The 22,199-nt window shown below is 38.9% G+C and overlaps 1 protein-coding gene across 1 annotated transcript in view; it reads left to right on the top strand.

The window, feature by feature from the left end:
- The window catches only part of LOC136864403 (MOXD1 homolog 2), a 795,728-nt gene that overhangs the window by 741,007 nt on the left and 32,522 nt on the right, over positions 1-22,199 (top strand). The window contains exon 8 of the mRNA XM_067141347.2: positions 5,438-5,606. Coding sequence (XP_066997448.1) covers positions 5,438-5,606 — 169 coding nt within the window. The remainder of the gene's footprint in view (positions 1-5,437; positions 5,607-22,199) is intronic.

Below are 22,199 nucleotides of genomic sequence, written 5' to 3'. Positions count from 1 at the left end.
TTTTACATGTACACAAAAATTGAGCCATCAGCCTCGGGTCGAGTAGTCAACTGGTGCAGTTTGTGGAAAATTTCCACCCCCTCCTCACCACGTGTTCCATAGATGTGAATGGCCACGAGACAAATTATGCTGTCTCTCCCAGACCCCAACAGTTCTCCCTTACAGATTATCAAAATAACCTTGTCAGTAATAATTTCAAAGAGCTATCTGTGACTTTGCTGTCTTCCTACTCAAACGTTCATGAGTCCTACAAATAAATTCCTATCATATTCCCACCACCAGGATGGATGTCGTAAATACAATGTTTAAATATCTAAGTTGCCTTCACTCCTCATTATTACTTTGTAAAATTTTCGTCTCTCAAGCCAACTGACTTTTGAGATTTCCCAGTATATCTCCTACACTTTTAACTTTTAGAAGTCCTCTTCTCGATATCATTTGACGTAGGTTCGTCCTCTTGGGTCAATGAATACCGATTGCCTGTTTTGTGAAGTTAACGTGTTATTTAGGCACTCTCTAGAGACGCGGTACACTGCATTATCTATCAATGTGCAATCGTTCCATTTGATGACCGCTAGACCGATTTCTCTGAGAATCACCCCAGAGACTCCGCCTATTTTTCCAATCACAAGGGTGTTGTTCGCTGATTTCTCCTGCTTCTTTCACGGGCGCAATTAATTAATTCCGTGTACGATGATTCCCGTGTATTTTGAACGTATTTCCTTGATCCGTGTAACTCCAATCTGGCTTCAGGCATGCTAACTTCACTCTGAGCATAATTAAATACATTTCCACCCTGTGGGGTTAGCTTCATTAAATGTTTCCCAAAATTCGGAATTGCTTATTTCTTCGCTAACGACAGTGCCGAATTCTTTCAAATTGAGGATTATTAGCCAGAATTTCATTATTAATTACCCGAGGTCTTCCGACATCTTCCGACCTCGTTCGATATGTTGGGGATCGCCTCCTGCTGTGAGCTGACACACAACGGAACACGAGGTGAGCTTGCAATAAAAATATGGATGCGCGTTCTTTTCTCCATACTCGAAGTTGGCCCTACATAGCTGTATGGCTTTGCTTTCAGCAATGTAGAATTATGGCTTCAGTATGATCCAAATACGTCTCCACTTCTCAATTCATACCGGTCTTCATTTTACTAATAATACCGACTGTGGAATAACGTTATTACAATGACAAAATCTGAGACCTGAAAGAGTACCGTACCTTTCGATTTAAAAATTTCACGGATTGGGCTTGTAATTCCTATTACGTTATCCTGTTGGTAATGTCGTGATGACGTGAAATAAGTACCGGGTAGATACTATTTACAGTTTCCAAATAGGCTACTAAATTTTAGAAGTTGATGTTTGGTACAGTAGTTCCTCATACATACTACGTACGTTCGAAGCGTTGCCACTGAAAACATATGGAAATTGATACAGTCCTAACTGGTTTTCACAGAAGGACTTTTCTTTCAAACCTTGCCATTTTGTTACGTTGGATGGTCGCTTTACACTTCGCTACATTATGCTGATAGTAGGGTAAAATAGGGTTGCTTAATTTAAAAATTACATTTGCTCATGAAGATGAGCTTTGAAGTTGACGGGAATTAAACTTTCATGGAAAAGTGACTTTATGTATCAGCGCTGGCAGTTCAATCTAAGCGGGCTATTCAGAGAATGAGGTTATGAATAGGAAGTTAGGCAATACGACCGGAAAGAGTAGCAACAATGGGTATTAAAACTCTTTGTTGAAAAAACTTGTGTCCTCGTCCCGAAGTGGTGCAGCTCTTATCAGGCATACCACCGATGGAGGTGTGCTGTATGTATCATTTTAACCACATACCAGCCCTCCTGCCATTCTTACATTTCTGGCAGTACAGAGAATCGAACCCGGGCATCCTAGGACGGCAGCTAATAGTGCTGATACGGAGGCGGACTCCCTCTTTGTTGAGCAATATGCACGTAATGTATTGGATGGAAGAGCACACTTCTCTTTAAAAGTTGCTTTTTGTCGGAATTTAGTTTGAAACAATTTGTGTGTTCATAATAATTTATACAAAAGAAGGGTGATATGCTCCCTTGATTTCATTTGATTCTGCTTGCACGAGTCTTTCTGGGAGCTTTAACGCACTTGGAGTCTCCCCTCCCCAGTAGAACTGCAGACTGAACATGGAAAAGCTTTCCATCAGCAGGACTACAATAACGATTGCACTTGCAGCAAAGCCGACTTTTGTGGGGTCGACCGGGAGCATGATGGCGCGACGGTGAGGGAGGGATGGGGGTGGAATGGAAGCTGGGATTCGGGTGGGGGAAACGCCACCTCGCACGTATCAAACGTAAATTGCGGTATGCGCTGCTGTACCTAAATATACATGGGTCATTGTAATGCACTTTAGTTCGCTTAAATGTTTACACATTGTGTAGGAAACGTGCGCGCGTATGGCCGCGGCAATTTATTTTGCGAAGTGAGAGTGATGAATATATTACAGTAGCGTGACATTCTAGAACAGAATAGAGTTCGAAGTTCTCCAGATACCTCACTTGACCTGAAAACACTCAATCTAAAATTTTTCTCATAATTTTTGACAGCATCAAGTCATGGGTTGTTCGCAAAGAGGGGCCTGACTCGTTGGCTGAACGGTCAGCGTACTGGCCTTCGGTTCAGAGTGTCCCGGGTTCGATTCCCGGCCGGGTCGGAGATTTTAACCTTAATTGGTTAATTCCAATGGCACGGGGGCTGGGTGTACGTGTTGTCTTCATCATCATTCCATCCTCATCATGACGCGCAGGTCGCCTACGTAAGTCAAATAGAAAGACCTGCACCTGGCGAGCCGAACCCGTTCTGGGATATCCCGGCACTAAAAGCCATACGACATTTCATTTCGCAAAGAGGAGGCATTTTGAAATGAAAATATATTTACATTTAGACTAATGTGAGTAATTTGAACTTGTGTTGTGCAGTATCACCATTATAAATTCAATTGATATTATTATCACTTCAAATTTTCGATTCTTAATGATATTCAGTCGAGACTATAGTGGAAATATCGAGTTTGAATATTATAGTATACTAAAAATTTTATAACATTATATATTATGTAAGTAGGCGTATTATTACATTTGTAGGGGTTGCCTAGCCAGGATTTAAAGGCGTTCGTTGTTCACTGGAAACACCGTGAGTTTGACTCTCAGTCAGGTAGACGAACGAATTAGAAATGCGATTTCTTATTCTGGAGCGACTCATGGTTCACCGAGCTTACATTAAAAAGGGGTACCATGTTCATTCCTGGCAGCAAACACGGCCACGCATAAAGCTAAACACTCCATGCCATTCAGTAATGAGGTTACGGAAAGTGGAATCCTTCGCCTTCCATTCCTCCAAGCGCCTTAATGGCCGGTACAGAGATGGCTTTGTTTTCCTTATTATTATATTTGTATAATCATTGAGAGAGAAGACGGAAAATAATTTGAATTTGATTCCAGTGAGATCATGCTTTACCTGTTAGCCGAATACGTCGACGAATCGGACTATAAACTATACGCAATACCGTATATTCATATAGTTCTAAACCCGTTCTTAATATTTCAGCCTTAATTTATGACAGTCACAACCTCTTCGTATTGTCAAAAGTCATGAAGGCCTATATATATCCGCGAAAGTTCCATTTCGTATTGTGTAGCGTGTTGTTTAATTTTATTTTGGTTGTTAATACGATCTTTTCACTCGGTCTTTGAATGCGACAGACATTACATAACTAAATTTAACTGCTTATGGTATGGGCAAATGGTTATCGAACTGGCCTTTGGTTAAGAGGGGCGCGAGTTCGATTGCCAGTGAGGTCGGGGATTTAGGTTAATTCCACTGGTTCAGGAACTGGGTGTGTGTATGTGTCGTCTTTAACATTAGAATGGGGTATCGTTTATTTAATCATACTAATTAAGAAGTATATATATATATGGGAAAAGTACAAAATAGTGGCTGGCTGCAGGGTCGAATAGGACCGAAAGCAAAAAAATAAAATAAAATAAAGAAAACAAAATGGTTATGGTATGATCGAGACACGATTATGAATTTATCTGAGTCATAACTGTTAATTAAGTTATTCATCATTCTCTCTCCTCGTTTTATACTTGACCTTGACGGGCTGAGTGGAGAAGCTGATAGAGCGCTAAGCGTAAGTTGGAGGTTTCGATTTCGACTCAGTCCTGTGGTATTTGAAGATGCCAAAATAGACCATATTCGTGTTTGGAGAAATATCAGCAAGTAAAGGAACTTCAATGGGACAAAATTTCGGCACTTCGGTACCTGTGAAAATCATAAAAACATTTAGTAAGACGTACGAGCAATAACATTATTGTTATTGTTATACATAACCCGTGAAAATGGTATGACTATGAAATAGATTTCTGGGATGCAATATCATTTTCTTGAAGAAGGATGTTGTCACATAATGTTCAAACGGTTCTGAATGACAGTACAGTATATCGTCGCTACTGTGCCGAAACTGCAAATGTGACCATGCATTTCCAATCCATTAATTCCTTTAGGACAGGTCACACCTCCCAGCCACATATTGATACGCAATCCATCAGAACAATTTTCGTTGAGTTTATTTTCCTGTGCGCGTGTATAAAAGAAAATTAACCTTAATGATCTCGGAGTGAGAAAATACTGTATGCCATGCAAATATACATTCCCACAGTATGGTACAGTAAGGTTCATTTTCCTTTACGCATGGGCTTAGGAAGCAGAACTCAATGAAAATTATTCTGATGGACTGCATATCGTTGGCTTACTTCTAAAACCTCGTATGTGACAATGCTCTTCCTACCCATTATATTCCTTAAGACTGGTCACGCTTCCCAGTCACATGTGTATATGTAGTCCATCAAAACAATTTTCGTACTGTTCATTTTCCTATGCTGACGTGTAAAGAAAAATGGACCTTACCATACCGTGTTGTAGGGATGTTGTTTTCATGGCGAATTTAAGCACTCCTACAGTTTAAAGTATTACAGGTTCATTTTCCTTTACACATTAGCATAGCAAAATGAACACAACGAATATTGTTCTGATGGATTAAATACCCATGTATGCCTGGGGGGCGTGACCAGTCTTAAGGAAAATCATGGATAGGAAGGGCATTGGGAGATGTGACCTTTTTCCCGAACAGGACGATATAACAAGTAATCTAATAGTTATTTTATCCTTAATAATTGAATTTAAACTATGGTACAGGCGAGGCAGGTGGCACGCCACTGAGAATATTTTTAGCAGATGGTAAGTGAAGAGGTAAATTTCGGAAATTAATCTTGCTGTACACTACTGATTGACATTTTGAGACTTACTGTTCTAAGGAACAAGCAGTTCTGATATAATGAAATGCATGCTGCTGGTTCTATAAGTCACTAATGTCTTGTTTAACTTCTAACAGAGGCTCCAGTCCGGTGATGATAAAATCACCGCCTGAATTAGCTGACATGACTCTGGAGAACCGACTTGTTAGCTATGATTGGGAGAAGAACTTCCAATCATTTCAGGAAACTACTCATCGAGGTAGCTTCAAACCCCTATGTTGGATGAAGAAACACACTCTCCTACCGGTAAGTACCATTTCTCATGCACTCGTTTTGACATTTAAAATGTAGAATTTTAATGTTTCTATGAAGCTACTCAAAGAGTTATCTCTTGGTGTGAAAGACAATTATAAAACAATTACATTGTGTTTTTACGTGATAAATCGCCTTTCTCGGCGACATTTTCCATTGGTTATAATTGTTTGTTTTAGCGATAATATACTCTAAATTTTTGGTACAGACTTTGCGTAGCTTTGCTTAACCATATTAGCGCCAAACTATGAACCTGTGTGATTTAGTTTACTCTTCAGAGTAATATGCATACAAGCAAACCGGACTATCACGGAATGGATTTCACTTATTTCTCCCCCTCTTGTACAGTTCGCTCTTGTCCGTGAACAAAATCCCACTTGTTCATTCCCACTCATCATAGGGATACATATAACAACTTATTTTTATCTGTTACCATACTCCTTGTAACTCAGTCTCATCTGAAATTCGAGGCATAAGAAACCGAGCTTATTTAAAAGAAAGTGCCTAAATTTGTATTTCTAATAACCCACAGAATGCTCCTTTCACAAATACAGATTAAATCGCAAATTGAATACTAAGTTTAATGAAATTATCAATAATTATTTAAAATGGTAGAGATGTAGTCAACTGGCCGATGACCTATTTATTTGGTCCCTTTAAACAACAACCATCATCAGAGTTAGTCAACTACGTTAAATAATACCGTCTCTGTAGGAACAATACAGCATATCGTTGGCTTAGTTCTAAAATGAACGCTACGGAAATTGTTCTTATGGACTGTACATCCATATGTGGCTGGGAGGCGTGACCAGCCTTAAGGAAGAAAATGGATAGAAAGTGCATTGGGAGATACGAGGTTTAGAAGTAAGCCATCGATATGTAAGAATGCTCTTCTCATCCATTATTTTCCATTATTATGAACCTTAAATACATCATACTCTACGAGTGGGTAAGTGTCATGCAAACATACATTCCTTCAGTAAGTTCATTTTCCTTTACACACGCGCATAGGAAAATGAACTCAACGAAAACTGTTCTGATGGACTGAATATCAATATACGGCTGGACGGCGTGACCACTGTTAAAGGACATAATGGATAAGAAGAGCATTATCACATTCGCCGTTTTGGCAAAACAGGGACGATATTGAGACGTAGGACGATTTTATGTATAATATTTCGTCGTTGCCCCTCCAAACGCTTTTATGTGACACTGTTGAGGGGAGAAATACTGACCCGCAGCGCATGTATCACTTAGAACGAAAATTCCTTGATAGAGTTCGTGCAATACATAGCTTTGGTTGACAGAACCTTACTTGTCAGATTTCAAAGTTAAAATATATCGCATAGTCGTTTTTCTAGGCTCAACGTCCATTTATAATATTTTAAAAGTGTAGAAGTGTTTAATACAGTATGGTTTGACATAACAGGGGACTTCATAGGCTGAAGCCTTAATAAAATACAATAAATAATTGGCTAGTAGTAATAATTAGTATTATTTAGGAAGGAAGCTCCTAGACAATTTCCACTTCTCCTCTAACATTTTTGAAAAGTGTGTTATTTTACAGTTCCCTCAAGATGATTTAAATAAACCTGAAGGAATGATTCTTGTTGGTGAGAACAAAAAAATTTACATCTCGATGGCTTACTTCTAAAACCTCGTATCTTCCAATTCACTTCCTATCCATTTTCTTCCTTAAGACTGGTCACGCCTCCCAGCCACATATGGATGTACAGTGTTCATTTCCCTATGCTTACGTGTTAAGGAAAATGAACCTTCAATACTTTATACTGTAGGAGTGCTTAAATTCGCCATGAAAACAACATCCCTACAATACGGTATGGTAAGGTCCATTTTCCTTTACACGCTACCGTAAGAAAATGAACACTACGAAAATTGTTCTGATGAACTTCATATACACATGTGACTGGGAGGCGTGACCAGTCTTAAGGAATATAATGGGTAGGAAGAGTATTGCCACATACGAGGTTTTAGAAGTAAGCCAACGATCTGTAGCTTATGTGTCTGTCTATATGTGCCTTCATTCTGGTTTATATATTGAAAGTTGATTTCCTACCTACAGATCTGTTCAAATTATTAGACTCATCACACAAATTCACGTTATTTTGAAATGTATTTCATTGATTTTTTTGGTCATATTGTTGGTATGATGTGCAATGTCAGTTTCCACACCGATTATGGATGCATCCAAGAAGTTGGCAACACTGTTATGACCATCATCTCTTTTGTTTTGAAGGAAAAGTCACTTGTTGCTCTGTGACTGAAAGTAACAGAGTGATTGTTGCTTCAGACAACTATGGAAATATGAGGTTAAAGACATTTTTGGTGGAAGGTGTTGTTGATAGGAATGTGTAGCTACCTTTGAACATTAATTCTGAAGTGTAATTACACAGTTTCATTTAATCAGTTTCATCATTTAGTGCTGTGTACAGTAAAATCAGATTTTCGCGATACATTTCGCTGGATGTAGGAAGATATTCACAAGGGCAGATTAAAAGGAAACTGTTTTAAGTAAAAAATCTGTGAGTAGGATAAGTGTATAATTGAGGGAAAGCCGGACTTTTCATCAAACGAAGTGGGAAATTGTGGGTGAAAATCGAAACTTTCTCCACGAGACATTATAACGCTAGTGAAAATCAACTTCCAAGGGCTTGACCATAAAAATGGCAGAGTATCAAGCAGTGTGCGGTGGATTCTGTGTAAAGAGGTCATCAAATCGTGCAGACTAAGGAAAAAAAAGCGAAGATGACTCATCTACGGCACAGAAGCGCTTGGAATGGGCAAAGGGATTGGTAGAAAGTGTGTTTAATTATGAACCGTATTTCAATATTTCTGAAGAGTGTTCAAGATACGTACGTCACCTGCGTGGAGAGGAGTTCAGGATGGAGTTCACAGACAGGACGTATACAGGCGGGTTCTCAAGAACAACTCCTTCCTCAGACCGAAGACTGGTTTGGTGATGGCTCTTTCATATTTATGCATGATGGAGCAACCTGTCACATAGCCGAAACTGTCACAAAATATTTGATGATCAAGGATATTAGTGTTCTTCCGTGGCCACAGGCCGGACATGAATCCAATAGTCAATTTATGGAGCCTTATGAAACAAGAAATGATGAAAATGAATGTTACCAACAAAACCAGCTGATTGCTGAAATAAGTAATCTGCGGTATAACGATGCGGAACTGAAGGAGATTTGTGTGCAGTAAGTCTCGTAAAAAGCATGCCAAGCTAAAGGATTTAATTCAGTGCAAAAATTACCATAAAAAGTATTAACATGCTCAGGGATTTACATGCAATAAATTTTGTAGATTGGTTAGGTTATTCGTACAAAGTACAAACGTTGGTGTCATGGAAACAAAAGTGGGCTAGATTAACTGGAGATAATTCAAAACAGCAAGCAACTTATTCAAGGGACTTATGTTAGGCAACGAGGTTCATTATTATAACTAGGCCTACTTGTTGAATATTGAAGCAGCCTGTATGTTACGTACCATCCCGACAATCGCTCGAATTTCAAAACTGGATTCACTGGCTGTACTCAGGCCCATACTATATGTTCTTGGGCTGTACGTCCCCTCAAGACCATAATCGCCACACCCGCCTTCACCCACCGCACTCTTCACTCTCTACCTGCAAAATGTACACAAATCTGAAGCCCTCAAAATCCATCAACATCAATAACATATAAACAGCTATAAGAACAAAAGTAATTTCCATTTTCTCATTGATGTAATTGTACATGTAAGTTTTGTTGATACTGATTACGATTATAATGATTATTGTTTTATGGGGCCAAATTTTAGGTCATCCTTGGGTACCAGTTCTAGTTCGATGAACTCACGAGCTTTACTCCAAGACGATTGTGGTAGAATATTGATACACACAAGAGAAGTATTCAGGAAAGTTTCATTACATTGATTTGGACGATCACTAAAACGCCCCGTGACTTATGGTAAAGTAATTTGAAGTTTTGTAAAATTACGAACTCAAGACTTTCTGTCGTTGTGACTTACATCACTTCTCTCTCTTTCCATTTGTCTGGAAGGAGAAGTTCGAATACTGTTCTCAACAAGAGTTCAAATAAAGACGTAAATATCTACGGGCTTCTGTTTGAACAATGACGATGGGCAAAGAGAGACTTAGCATGCTAACGCAGAAAGAACGCAACAAGAAATTTCAGACCGCTGTAGGTGGATATCCTTCCTTTCCTCTGGCGTTGCCAGCTGTCATGCATGCGCTAGAAATTGGAATGGCAGAATCTGCAGCAAACATATTGCTCAACTTTATCTTTGCCTCGTATTGGTCATTTGCATATAGCTTGGATCTCTTCTTCCATTGTGTAGAAATGTATATTTTTTGAGAGAAATAGAATATATAACTGTACGGGAAGAAACTGGGTAAAATTCAATATTAACTACTATTAATTATCCTGAAATATTACTTATTGAATCAGGTAATATTAATACTGGGTGTTCTAAAAATGTAGGAAGTAATCGAGGCGTGGATCGTGCACCCATAAACTACACAAGGCGTCTCCATGAACATACATCTGATGGTCGATTGTTTACAGGTTACAGGTATTCCAAATTTTTCATAACCCTACCGGGCACATCACACTTCAAGCAGTTGTAGCTTACGTAGAAGCAGTGATACGTCACTCGAGAGGAATTGTTCAAAATTAGTCTGCTACTGAACAGCGTATTATTTGTGTTGCTGGGAATCGCGCATGGCGTTGCTTTAATGCTTCGTTTGTTGTTCTGGTAAGGGATTTGACCTCTAGATCATCACTCCCGTCTTTAATAATTAATTTCACATGACAAGGAATAACTTAACGAGTTATTCAGGAATAGTATTTTGTTGTTTATTTATCAGCCCGGAGTATGGTTATTTATTTATTTATTTATTTATTTATTTATTTATTTATTTATTTATTTATTTATTTATTTATTTATTTATTTATTTGAAAGTACACAGCACTTGTAGGTGTCCGGTACCATTTCTATGCTTATAGGGACGTTGTGTGTTATTTTGAAATGTACTGGGTCCGTGCCCAAATTTCTTTCCACATATTTGATAAATTATAAATTAATCGTCTTCATGAACATATGTCCTGTGGTCGACCATGTACGAGATATGCCTGCTTATGCTACTCAGGTGGGATGAAGGGGATATTTCGCATTAATTGTGGAGTCAGGAATTCCTTTTTAAGGTCTCGTGTCATTTAATTGATACATTACGAATTCGATTATATCCGTTCTTCCTCCACGGCGAAATCATGTTAATGTTCTCTCATTGATAATGTTGAATCGCATTTCTTGATGTTGAAAAGTACGATAAACTGCTTAAAATAGTGTTCATTAGCCGGCGACGAACGTATTTGCCTGCATCTAAGTTTATACTGCTTCCTCGTAAATAATATAATCTCACTTCGTTGACAGAAAATGAGACGAAAGTAGTTCACGAGTTGAAACATTATTTGCTCCCACGAAAGTTTAAGCATGTACAAAGAAAAGAATAAAGAAATCAAACTTTCTTTACAGGAATACTAAATGATTTGGATACGTGGACCAAACTATCAAATACCATCTAAATTATAACAAGAAATTCCATCAACGTCTTCAAAAAAGGACGTCAAATAAAGGTACGGTTAAGTTTTATATTATCAAAACCGAGCGAGTGTATCGTGCTACTAGGGTCGCGTAACTTTGAGTTTGCATTCGGGAAATGGTGGGTTCGAATCCCACCGTTCGCAGTACTGAAGATGGTTTTGCGTGGTTTCCCATTTTCACACCAGGCAAATGCTTGGGCTCTATCTTAATTAAGACCACGACCATTACCTTGCCATTCCTAGACTTCTGCCACCATTGCGTCGCCTTAAACCTCTGATATGTTAGTGCGACGTTTAACCACCAGCAAGAAATAAGACATTTCGTCGTTGTGCATTGTAATATCGCTATATGACAACGTTGTCACAGAAATACTGACCCGGAGCACATGTATCACTTCGAACGAAAATTCATTGATGTAGTTCATGCAATACTGAACCTTGCATGAAAGAACCTTTCTGGTCAGAGTTCTAAGCTGCAATATATCACATGTACAGAATGGACTTAGAGCCCTGCGCGGATATCGTAGGCTTACTTTTAAAACCTCGTATGTGACAATGCTCTTCCTACCCATTATATTCCATAAGACTGGTCACACCTCCCAGTTACATGTGTATATGTAGTCCATCAGAACAATTTTTGTAGTGTTCATTTTCCCATGCTAATGTGTAAAGGAAACTGGACCTTACCATACCGTATTGTAGGGCTGTTGTTATCATATCGAATGTAAGCACTCCTACAGTTTAAACTATTTAAGGTTCATTTTCCTATGCGATTGTGTAAAGGAAAATGAACACTACGAAAATTGTTCTGATGGACTGTACATCCATATGTGGCTGGGAGGCGTGACCAGTCTTAAGGAAGAAAATGGATAGGAAGTGCATTGGGGAGATAGGTTTTAGAAGTGAGCCATCGATATACAAAATAATATCCGAATCCGCACTTCCTTCATCCGCACCCGCATCCGCAAAATGTTTATCCGCAGATATTGTAAACATTTAACTACAATATATTACGCCCAAGATATTGAAACGGATAGATCTGTGAACATAACACAGTAGGCCTGAAATCTCGTCGTTGCCGGGACAAAACCTCCTATGCGAAATATTTTAGCTTAGAACTTTGGTCGGTAAGGTTCTGTCATCTAAGGTGCAATATTGTGTGAGAGTTGTCAAGGCATTCTCGCTCTTCATAATGTATGTGCTGCGGGTCAGTATATCTCCAAAAATATTAACACATAGGAGGTTTCGTCCCGGCAACGACGTTCTGGTACCAGAACCCTTACAGTCACAAGTTCATGAGGGATTTCCTCTTGCGAAAACTACCGACGTATTGACCATTGTTCCATACTTCCATTAATTGAGGACAGGAGCCAGCTAGGTTTAGGTCAAATTTTTGCTTAATTGTCTCAAGGTTCTTTATATCGATGGCTTACTTCTAAAACCTCGTATCTCCCAATGCACTTCCTATCCATTTTCTTTCTTAAGACTGGTCACGCCTCCCAGCCACATATGCATGCACAGTGCATCAGAACAATTTTAGTAGTGTTCATTTTCCTATGCTGATGTGTAAAGTAAAATGAAACTTAAATGCTTTAAACTGTAGGAGTGCTTAAATTCGCCATGAAAACAACATCCCTACAATACGGTATGGTAAGGCCCATTTTCCTTTACACTTTAGCATAGGAAAATGAACACTACAAAAATTGTTCTGATGGACTACATATACACATGTAACTGGGAGGTGTGACCAGTCTTAAGGAATATAATGGGTAGGAAGTGCACTGGGAGATACGAGGTTTTAGAAGTAAGCCAACGATATATCACTATTCTGCCATACCAGTGTCAAGGGTCGCCTAACCACAAGCAAAAACAAGAGTATACCTGAGATAAAATAAAAAAGTCATTGTTTAGAAATTATCAGCAAAATTATCCGCACTGCCTTAGTTTGTATCCGCTAAGACATTAACTTCGCGGATATCCGCATCCATGCAGGGCTCTGAGTATGGTCGGAAACAACGTTAAAGAGTTTGTCATTCTGATAAGGAATTTGAAGGTAATAATATGATTTCTCACGCCGTTGTCGTTTTATCAACTGCTGAGGTTCATTTTCCTTTATAAATTAGCATAGGAAAATGGATAGGAAGTGCATTGGGAGATATGAGGTTTTAGAAGTAAGCTGTCGAGTTACAAACTCTGCTTGGACTAAATTCAGAGAAGTAAAGGATAAAACAATACTTAAACGGTATTTGGCCGGTGTTCTCTCATATAAAAAAATAATTATTTTAAGAAGACAGTTTGACCCTCCGCTCTTGCAAGACACTCGTGTTCTCAATCGAGCTTTACTACGAGTAAGAACATGTAACGCTTGAGATGAACGATAGTTTAGAGCAGGGCTTCTCAAACGCCCAAAATCTCACGCGTGCAGAGCGAGGCGCAAGAGCTCCGTGCACTGTGCATCGGTGCCGCTCGGTATCGCTCGGATCAACGCTTCGTCTCTGGGCTACTCGGCTATGCTCGGCTCTACTCGGCTATACTTGGCTCAACTCAGCCCGGATTTGGAGCGCTACGGCGCAAGTGGGGCAGAGGGAGACAGGCGGAGCGAGGGAGACAGGCGTGAGGAAAGAGAGAGTAAGCGTTATTGCTCCAAATCGAGGAGTGGGGGGTCTGCACTCTGGTCAACCAAGCCAAGTCGTCTTTTGCACCGTGCACAGTGCATGCACCCTGAGAGGCCCTGGTTTAGAGATACATTCCTTGAAGTAAGTGCTGCGGATATAAGACCATTTCTGTAACGATTGTGATAAATCGGGTAACTGTCACCTCCTAACCATTATTTTCCTTAAGACTGGTCACGCCTTTCAGCCACGTACGGATATGCAGTCCAGCAGAACAATTGTCCTTGTGTTTATATTCCTATGTCTATATGTACAGGAAATGAAACTTACATGCATTATAATGCAGGAAGGAATCATGCATACATTTCTGCAGCAGGCCTATGCTACAAGGTATGTAAGGTTCATTTTCCTGTACACATAAGCATATGAAAATGAACTCAACGACAATTGTTCTGATGGACTGCATATCCATACATGGCTGAGAGGCGTGACCAGTCTTAAGGGAAATAATGGTTAGGAAGTGCATTGTCAATTACCCGATTTTTCACAATCGTTATCGATTTAATGTCTTCAAGAAACCAAAATTCACAAACTTAATTCAGGAAACTATTGATTTTTGAGAAAAATGTGCTAATGTTGATGCTGTTTATCTATTAAGTGACCTTACAACAATATAGTGCGCATGAATGGTCCGAGCCGTCGCGATTAAGGAGGAAATAACGCCAAAATATTAAAAATGCCAGAAAAATGGAAGTTCTAGCTGCTGCTGCTGTGGGCAGATAATGATAATGAAAACCATTCTTGACTCTAACGGTTCAATATATAAACAATTTTCTAATAGAAGTATATTTCATGCTCTGTCCATGAGATGGCATTAATAAAATTACAAGGAAAGCGTTAGCGGTAAATAAAAGAAAACTAAGGTTAATCAGCTAGGAAGCGACGCGATGCTTCGCAAAGAATAACATCAAACAATACTGAGATTGCAACTTCTACGTATAGTGATTGTATAATAAATCGTCGCTACTATGTCAAAATCACGAATGTGACAATACTCTTCCAGTCCATTATTTATCTTAAGCAAGATCACGCCTCCCAGCCACAAATTGATATGCAAACCATCTGAATAATTTTTCATTGAGTTCATTTTCCTATGTGCATGTGTAGAGGAAAATGAACCTGAAATGCATCATACTCTAGGAGTAAGTAAACATGGCATGCAAACATACATTCCTACGGTACGGTACAGTAAGGTTCATTTTCCTTTACACACGCGCATAGGAAAATGAACTCAGCGAAAATTGTTCTGTTGGACTGCATATCAGTATGTGGCTGGGAGGCGTGACCATTCTTCAGGGAAAGAATGGATAGAAAGTGCATTGTCACATTCGTGGTTTTGGCATAGGAGCGACGACATAATATCGCTAATTGAAAATAAAGATAATTGAATAAATAATTAAATAAATAAATAAATAAATAAATAAATAAATACAATGATATGTTTTATGCACAGCTGCTTCTGTTACCCCGTACTGCACTTACACACACGCCACAGCAATACTTCCAAATACACTATATTTGTGGTACACTTTACACGTATGATAGCGTTAGACACCGACGGCTCTCATATATCGGGGAGCGATAGACCGGGCGATGCCGAGCGAGCGAAGGCCACATACGAACGCGAGCGATTACGCACGAAAAGAATTCGGAAAAGACGATCTGCAGTATCCTTATACATCGCTCTTTGGCAACTCTCTACTGCTAATGTTTTTATCATTAGACCTCAGACTTCTGGGTGTTAATATTTTTGTTTTATGTGCCTTGCACAGGGTCTCAATGTGAACAAATAGGTTCTAAAAGTAAATTTTAGGCAGCTTTAAATTTACTTATTTTAAGAAGCATTTATCAATTAAAATATTTTTATTCTGCTAAATTGATAATAACTCTTTATTGGGATATATAAAACACATTTCACTCACCTCTTTGCTACAAACGTAACAAAATATAATTTTACCATTCGATATGAACTGGGGAAACTCCAGTACCTTTTTAGTTAAGGGAGACGTGGAAGCTGACACAGCAGGTCAGTGGACACTCGAGACACACACTATGGGCGTGTTTACTGCGGCAAGTACTTAAGGAGTTCTGGGGAGTCTGGTTAACAGTCTCCCGAATTTAAGAAATTGTTTGAAAAATACTGAAAACGAGTCCGCAAATATTTAAGTTTCTTGGAATAAATTAGAAGCAATTTTAAACAATTTATGGATAAAAAGATGAATTATAGGCATACAGGAAAATATGGGTTCTAATGTCAATTTAGACCTTGATAGGCACTGTAGAACTACCGTATATAACCTTATAAATACATGAAACTTATAAATACTACTTAATTTCAAGTTATCACTTAAGGAACAAAGTAAGTTTTTCCCTAAAATCTGAGGTATAATTATCAGCATGGGCCAGTGACTTAGATGTTAGGCTCCTTTAAACAACAAGCATCATCATCATCATCATCATCATCATCATCATCATCATCATCATCATCATCAATTATCGCATAGCGCCTGCTCCAGAATGTTGTCCGGCAGGGCACTTTGTTATAACGTCATAGGTCATCTAGATGAGACTGCCTGCTCTAGAACATTCTAACAGTTTAGTAATATTTGCGACTGAGGATGCCAGAGAGAGTAACTTAATACTTTCGATATTAATTGTACTTGATTTTAATTCTGTTACTAACTGCAAGCCTGTCTACGACAGGAGAAACATGTTAGATACGAGGTCTTCATTTTTAAGCGACGATATGCATTTTTGAAACGTGAATGATCCTATTAAGTGGGTCGACCTATGCATGAACTCTTATCGTTAGTATAAGTATGCTGAAGCTTGCTATACTATTCTTGCAGATAGGGAATGTGAAACAAAGAGTCAAGTTTATCAGCTGTCATGGGAAGTATCTACACGCAAGGCCTGTTCTTTGTTACCAAGTCAGTGGCACGAAGTCGGCTTGCAGTTTGGTATCATGCTGAATACATCTAATTTCCTAATCTCAGTTCTGTAATAGTGACAGGCAGAGATAAGGGTGATGAAAGAGGGTTGTTCCAACATTTGACTATTTTATTGCAGTATTATCGAGGGATGATTTAATCCTAAAAACGATGAAATAAATAGCCCGTCCTGTGCGGTTGTTACTCAGGAAAGGTTGCTAGTGTATTCCAGGATTGTAGCTTACCTTCTAATACCTGTGTATGTGCGTCCTTCATGGTAGTTATACGGTAGATATTTGTAAGGAGGAATCAAGGAACAATGCCAGATCTTGCAAACATATATCCGGTTTACGAGAGAATTAAAGAAGGTGCAGTTTAAGGAAGCAAATTTCTAAATATGCTTGACGATTACTATCAGTATCATAGTATTCTGACCTAGGCTCTCGCTGGGAAATCACGATCCCTGAAACCAAGAGTATAATGTGAATAGCCTTAACATTTTCATGATATATTAGTTCAATCCCTGTAAGGAGATAGAATAGAAGTTCAGAAGCCTACTAGCCTAAATTGAACTGAAGAAGTGATCTGAAATGAACCCAGTTGGACGATGAATAGAGTCAAGAATCGGAATTGCTAGGAGCGAATTAGGAGTAGGAAGAACCCCTATGGAGGTTATGCATGATCATTATAACTTGTACACTTGCGTGCAGGAAATCTGGACAATACTTTTAGATCGCAATAGTGTTTTTCCTTCCATAAGGTTTCCGCATTTACCTAACTGACATCTGACTCCACCCAGAGCTTACACATTCTCTCTACGACTGGCCGAACTAAATCTGAAGAAAAAATATGAGCCAATGAACGAAGTAACATTCGGTGTAAAACGAAGATTGGATAGGAAATAGCCTCCCTTAATGAAATTGGCTGTGATGGGAGAAAATATGCAGAATTCGGCTTGTTCAGCGTAATATGATTAGAGACTCGACCCCTGGGAGAATGGGGTGAGAGGAGGTAAGTAACTAGTCAGACATATTGATAGAAGCTTTCAAGAGGGAGGAAAGAAATTTGACATTGGGGAAAGAAGAGGCTGTTAGACATGTCATTACCAACCAAAATCGCCGTTGCTATACGAGCCAGACTTTTGTTCGCAGGTGTACCTAGATGCCATTAGTGCCAGAGGAGGTCTATTTCTTTCCTGTGTGCAACATTAAGGTTTTTACATAGTTGCCTCATATTTAATATTTAGGAAATGAACGTGAAATATAGTCATGAATTAAATTTGTTCAGGTTATATCACAGATATTGAAGTAGATAAAATTGTAACGGACTGCAACATAAAGCGACACTGGAACATTCATATAAATGTAATGAGATCAAATATGCAGAAATGTTAAACAGCACACAGGCGACTGGCGATTAGCTTTCAGGATACATTTGTAAACCATTATTCTGCGGAGAGTTGAAGCGTGTAATTTTGTTACGCAGACCGTTTTATTTAGGAACTTCAGAAGCGTACATTTTTTATTGCAGAGTTTCAAAGCTTATTCAGAATATTGTCGATCGTGTATTCTACATCAGACTGGCAATCAAATGAACCTCAACAGTCAGCAGTAAGGACAAACGTGAATTTATCGAGATTGTTATTGGAATTTCCTTTCTATTCGCATTGCCTGGTCTGCCTTCTAAAGTGATTGTTCGTGTTCGTTGAGCACATTTACTAAACACAAGAGCGAATGTCTACACGGTTTGTGTCACATGGCTGTCAGCATATATTCGGGTGATGCTTGGTTCGAACACACTGTCGGCAGTCCTGAAGACAATTTCCGTGGTTTGATATGTTCACACCGGGCAAATGCTGGGGTTATAACTTAATAAAGGCCACGAATGCTTCCTTCCCATTTCTAGCCGTTTCCTACTGCATCTTCGTCGGAGGACATATCTGTGTCTATAAGACGTAAATAACTAAAAAAAAAAACCACACTCAACACAAGTTACTTTCTTGCTGCATAACTATTGCGTCACATTAGCTGCTGCATCACTATTGCATCACATTAGCTGCTGCATCATTATTACGTCACATTAGCTGCTGCATTAGCTGCTGCATCACTATTGCGTCACATTAGTTGCTGTATTACTATTGCGTCACATTAGCTGCTGCATAACTATTGGGTCACATTAGCTGCTGCATCACTATTGCATCACATTAGCTGCTGCATCATTATTGCGTCACATTAGCTGCTGCATCACTATTGCGTCACATCAGCTGCTGCTTTCATTGCTTTTTTCATAAAATGTGTCTGACGACAATTTTGGTCATTATCATGAACATGCATGTGTAGATACTACCTGATTACGTGTGTAATTGTGTGGGGGGGGGGTGAGTTAATGGGTGCAACGTAGCATTTGGACGTCGAAATGGATTAGGTGTGTAAGAAGTAAAGTAATTACTACCCTAATATTTTTATGGCGTTGATTCAAAGAAAATGGGGGACACCACGTCCTGGTATACAACGGTCAGCCCTCAAACTTTATTCACGGATCTCCGGATCTCCGCAGTTTCTAAATCCCAGGGACTTCACGCATTCAGCTATAATGATGGTAATTCAGTACTTACATTATGGGATGTGAAGATTAAGTGTAGTTTAATATTTCAGAGGTAGGGAAAGTAGGGAGCGATATTCAAACTATTGAACATGTATTCACTTTCCAAAACAAAGCTGAATTGACGCACACAACAATCTGCAAGTACAGCAATGAACAAACACAAAGAGAGTATATTAAGTAAGATGTATGAAATAGAGGTTGTGACTGCACGTGGCGTGTCAAATTCTGTGAGATGTATGGAGCGAGCTGGATTACGTGGTACGGGCCTCATATATGTAAGCTTGCATACGAGAGGTGGTGCATTTGAACCTCTCCACCGTTTTTCGTGGTTTTCCATTTTCACATCTTGTGAATCCTTGGGTTGTTACTTAAATCTTCTCATACTTCTGTCCCATTACCAGCCCTTTCTTAACCGGTCGTCGTCGAAAACCTTCCATATGTTAGTGCGACGTCAAAATTACGTGGGAAAAAAAGACCCCTCTGAGTTACGCATCGCTAAACCACTATAGAAATCCATGGGTCGTAATGAGTAAAGTCAGAGGTCGATTATGGAGGAGTGTCCAGTCAGTTCAATAATAATAATAATAATAATAATAATAATAATAATAATAATAATAATAATAATAATAATAATAATAATAATAATAATATTAATAATAATAATAATAATAATAATAATAATAATAATAATAATAATAATAATAATAGCTTAAACTAATACTCGTTCTAAGAAAAGCTGGGGGTCCGGTATTTTGCCCTGGAACGTAGTTCTGTAAACTGAGAGTACAATTATTGACACGTCCTACGCAACACCCACCCCTCTTTTCTCTCTCTCTCTTGAAAAACACTTGACTGTGCTCATACGATCACGCTACCTTGATCATACGAAACGAGTCTAAATTTATTGGTCAATTGTAGAAATCGATCATACTCTCTGATCCGAAGACCTTCACTGTATTGCTGATACTATGTCTTGTAACCAGTGGCTCTTTAATTATCCGTTAGAAAAGTAAACCCTGTCCAACATACCGTTGGCTTACTTCTAAAACCTCCTATGTGGCAATGCTCTTTCTACCAATTATATTCCTTAATACTGGTCACGCCTCCCAATCACATGTGACAGTCCATCAGCAAAATTTTCGTAGTGTTCATTTACTTATGCTAGCGTGTAAAGGAAAATGGATCATACCATACCGTATTGTAGGGATGTTGTTATCATGGCGAATATAAGCACTCCTACAGTTTAAAGTATTTAATATTCATTTTCCTTCACACATGAGCATAGAAAAATGAACACTACGAAAATTGTTCTGATGGACTGTACATCCATATTGGGCTGGGAGGCGTGACCAGTCTTAAGGAAGAAAACTGATAGGAAGTGCATTGGGAGAGAACGAGGTTTTAGAAGTAAGCCACCGATATCTTCTCTGCGCGAGCAAAGCGTCACATCTCACTGTGATCTTATATATTACACTGTGCAAATGCGTAAATAACCCTTTACTGCATGAATTACTCTTCGTTTTCGTTTGATGAAGAAATTGTAAAGTTTTCAATTGCAAGCTTCCATTAAGCAAATGAACACCATGGTGCGGCCACAAGCATTGAACGAGTTACATATCTTCACTTTGGAAAATATTAATGTATATCTAGCTAAATTTTCTTGTGGTCATCGCCGGTCCAGAAAGCCAAAAATAACTGCACAGATTATTGGTCGTACCGACCACACGATACTTCATAATCTGCAGGCCTTCGGGCTTGGCAGCGGTCGCTTGGTAGCCCAAGACCATTCCGGGCTCTTGCGCCGCAGTATCAGGGGGTTCTCATGGTCATGCAGTAGATATAAGAAAATGATAAATATATTTAGTGTATAGTAAAAAAGGTTGGAGGTAATTTCGAGAACCAGAGCCCTTACTGTCAGTTACATTTCAACCAAAAGTACTGATGAACAGTCATTCGAAGAATTTTGTCTCGTAAAATAATTAGGATTTAGTGCCTAGCAGTCTAATTCACAGGGAGTGTGATAAACTTATTATGCTCCTCTTAGATATGACAGCTGACAGCTTAATTATGAAGGTGTACTTCCGGTTGATATCAAATCAATGGGTATTCTAATGATGGAAATTTATCTCCCCCATGTCGCCCGATTAATAACTGTTCAAACCATCTGTTGCATGAATCTGTTTAGATTAGTTAAAGAGAGAGGGAAATTCATATGAAAATTGCTGTAACTTTTAATGGGTTATCCATATTTTATGAAGGATTTCCGATATGACCTATACGCTATCTTCCCTCACTTGTATTAATGATACAACATATGGAATGGTGATATTAATTTAACAAGGGAACAGCATGGGAAAGCGAGAAATATAAAACGAGTTTTGGAGTTACATATCCAGAAGCACCAGAAACTTCAAAAACTGTAACCTACCAGAGATGTAGCGAGTTGACCGTTTCATGCTCTGTTCTGAGACTTGTGTGCCATAAGTTAGCCTAATTTCCTATTAATACTCATTTTGTAATCCGGGACCTACTATCTCATTGCCCGATTTACCAAAACTTTTAGTCACGACTGAGGTATTGTGGCTCTACGTTTCATGTGCTGGCCTCTATGATCCATTATTACTATTTTCTCCTCCTAATGCTGATACCACTTGAGACTTTCACATGCGATACTTAAAGGAAGACTTTCGGTAAACTAATACAATATCCCATATTTTCTTTTTTTGCTACTGCTTTTCGGTGATGAAA

Source organism: Anabrus simplex, chromosome 2 (assembly GCF_040414725.1).
Source record: "Anabrus simplex isolate iqAnaSimp1 chromosome 2, ASM4041472v1, whole genome shotgun sequence".
Taxonomy (NCBI): domain Eukaryota; kingdom Metazoa; phylum Arthropoda; class Insecta; order Orthoptera; family Tettigoniidae; genus Anabrus; species Anabrus simplex.
The sequence above is the reverse complement of the archived record's forward strand: the minus strand, read 5'-3'. Positions and strand labels throughout refer to the sequence as shown.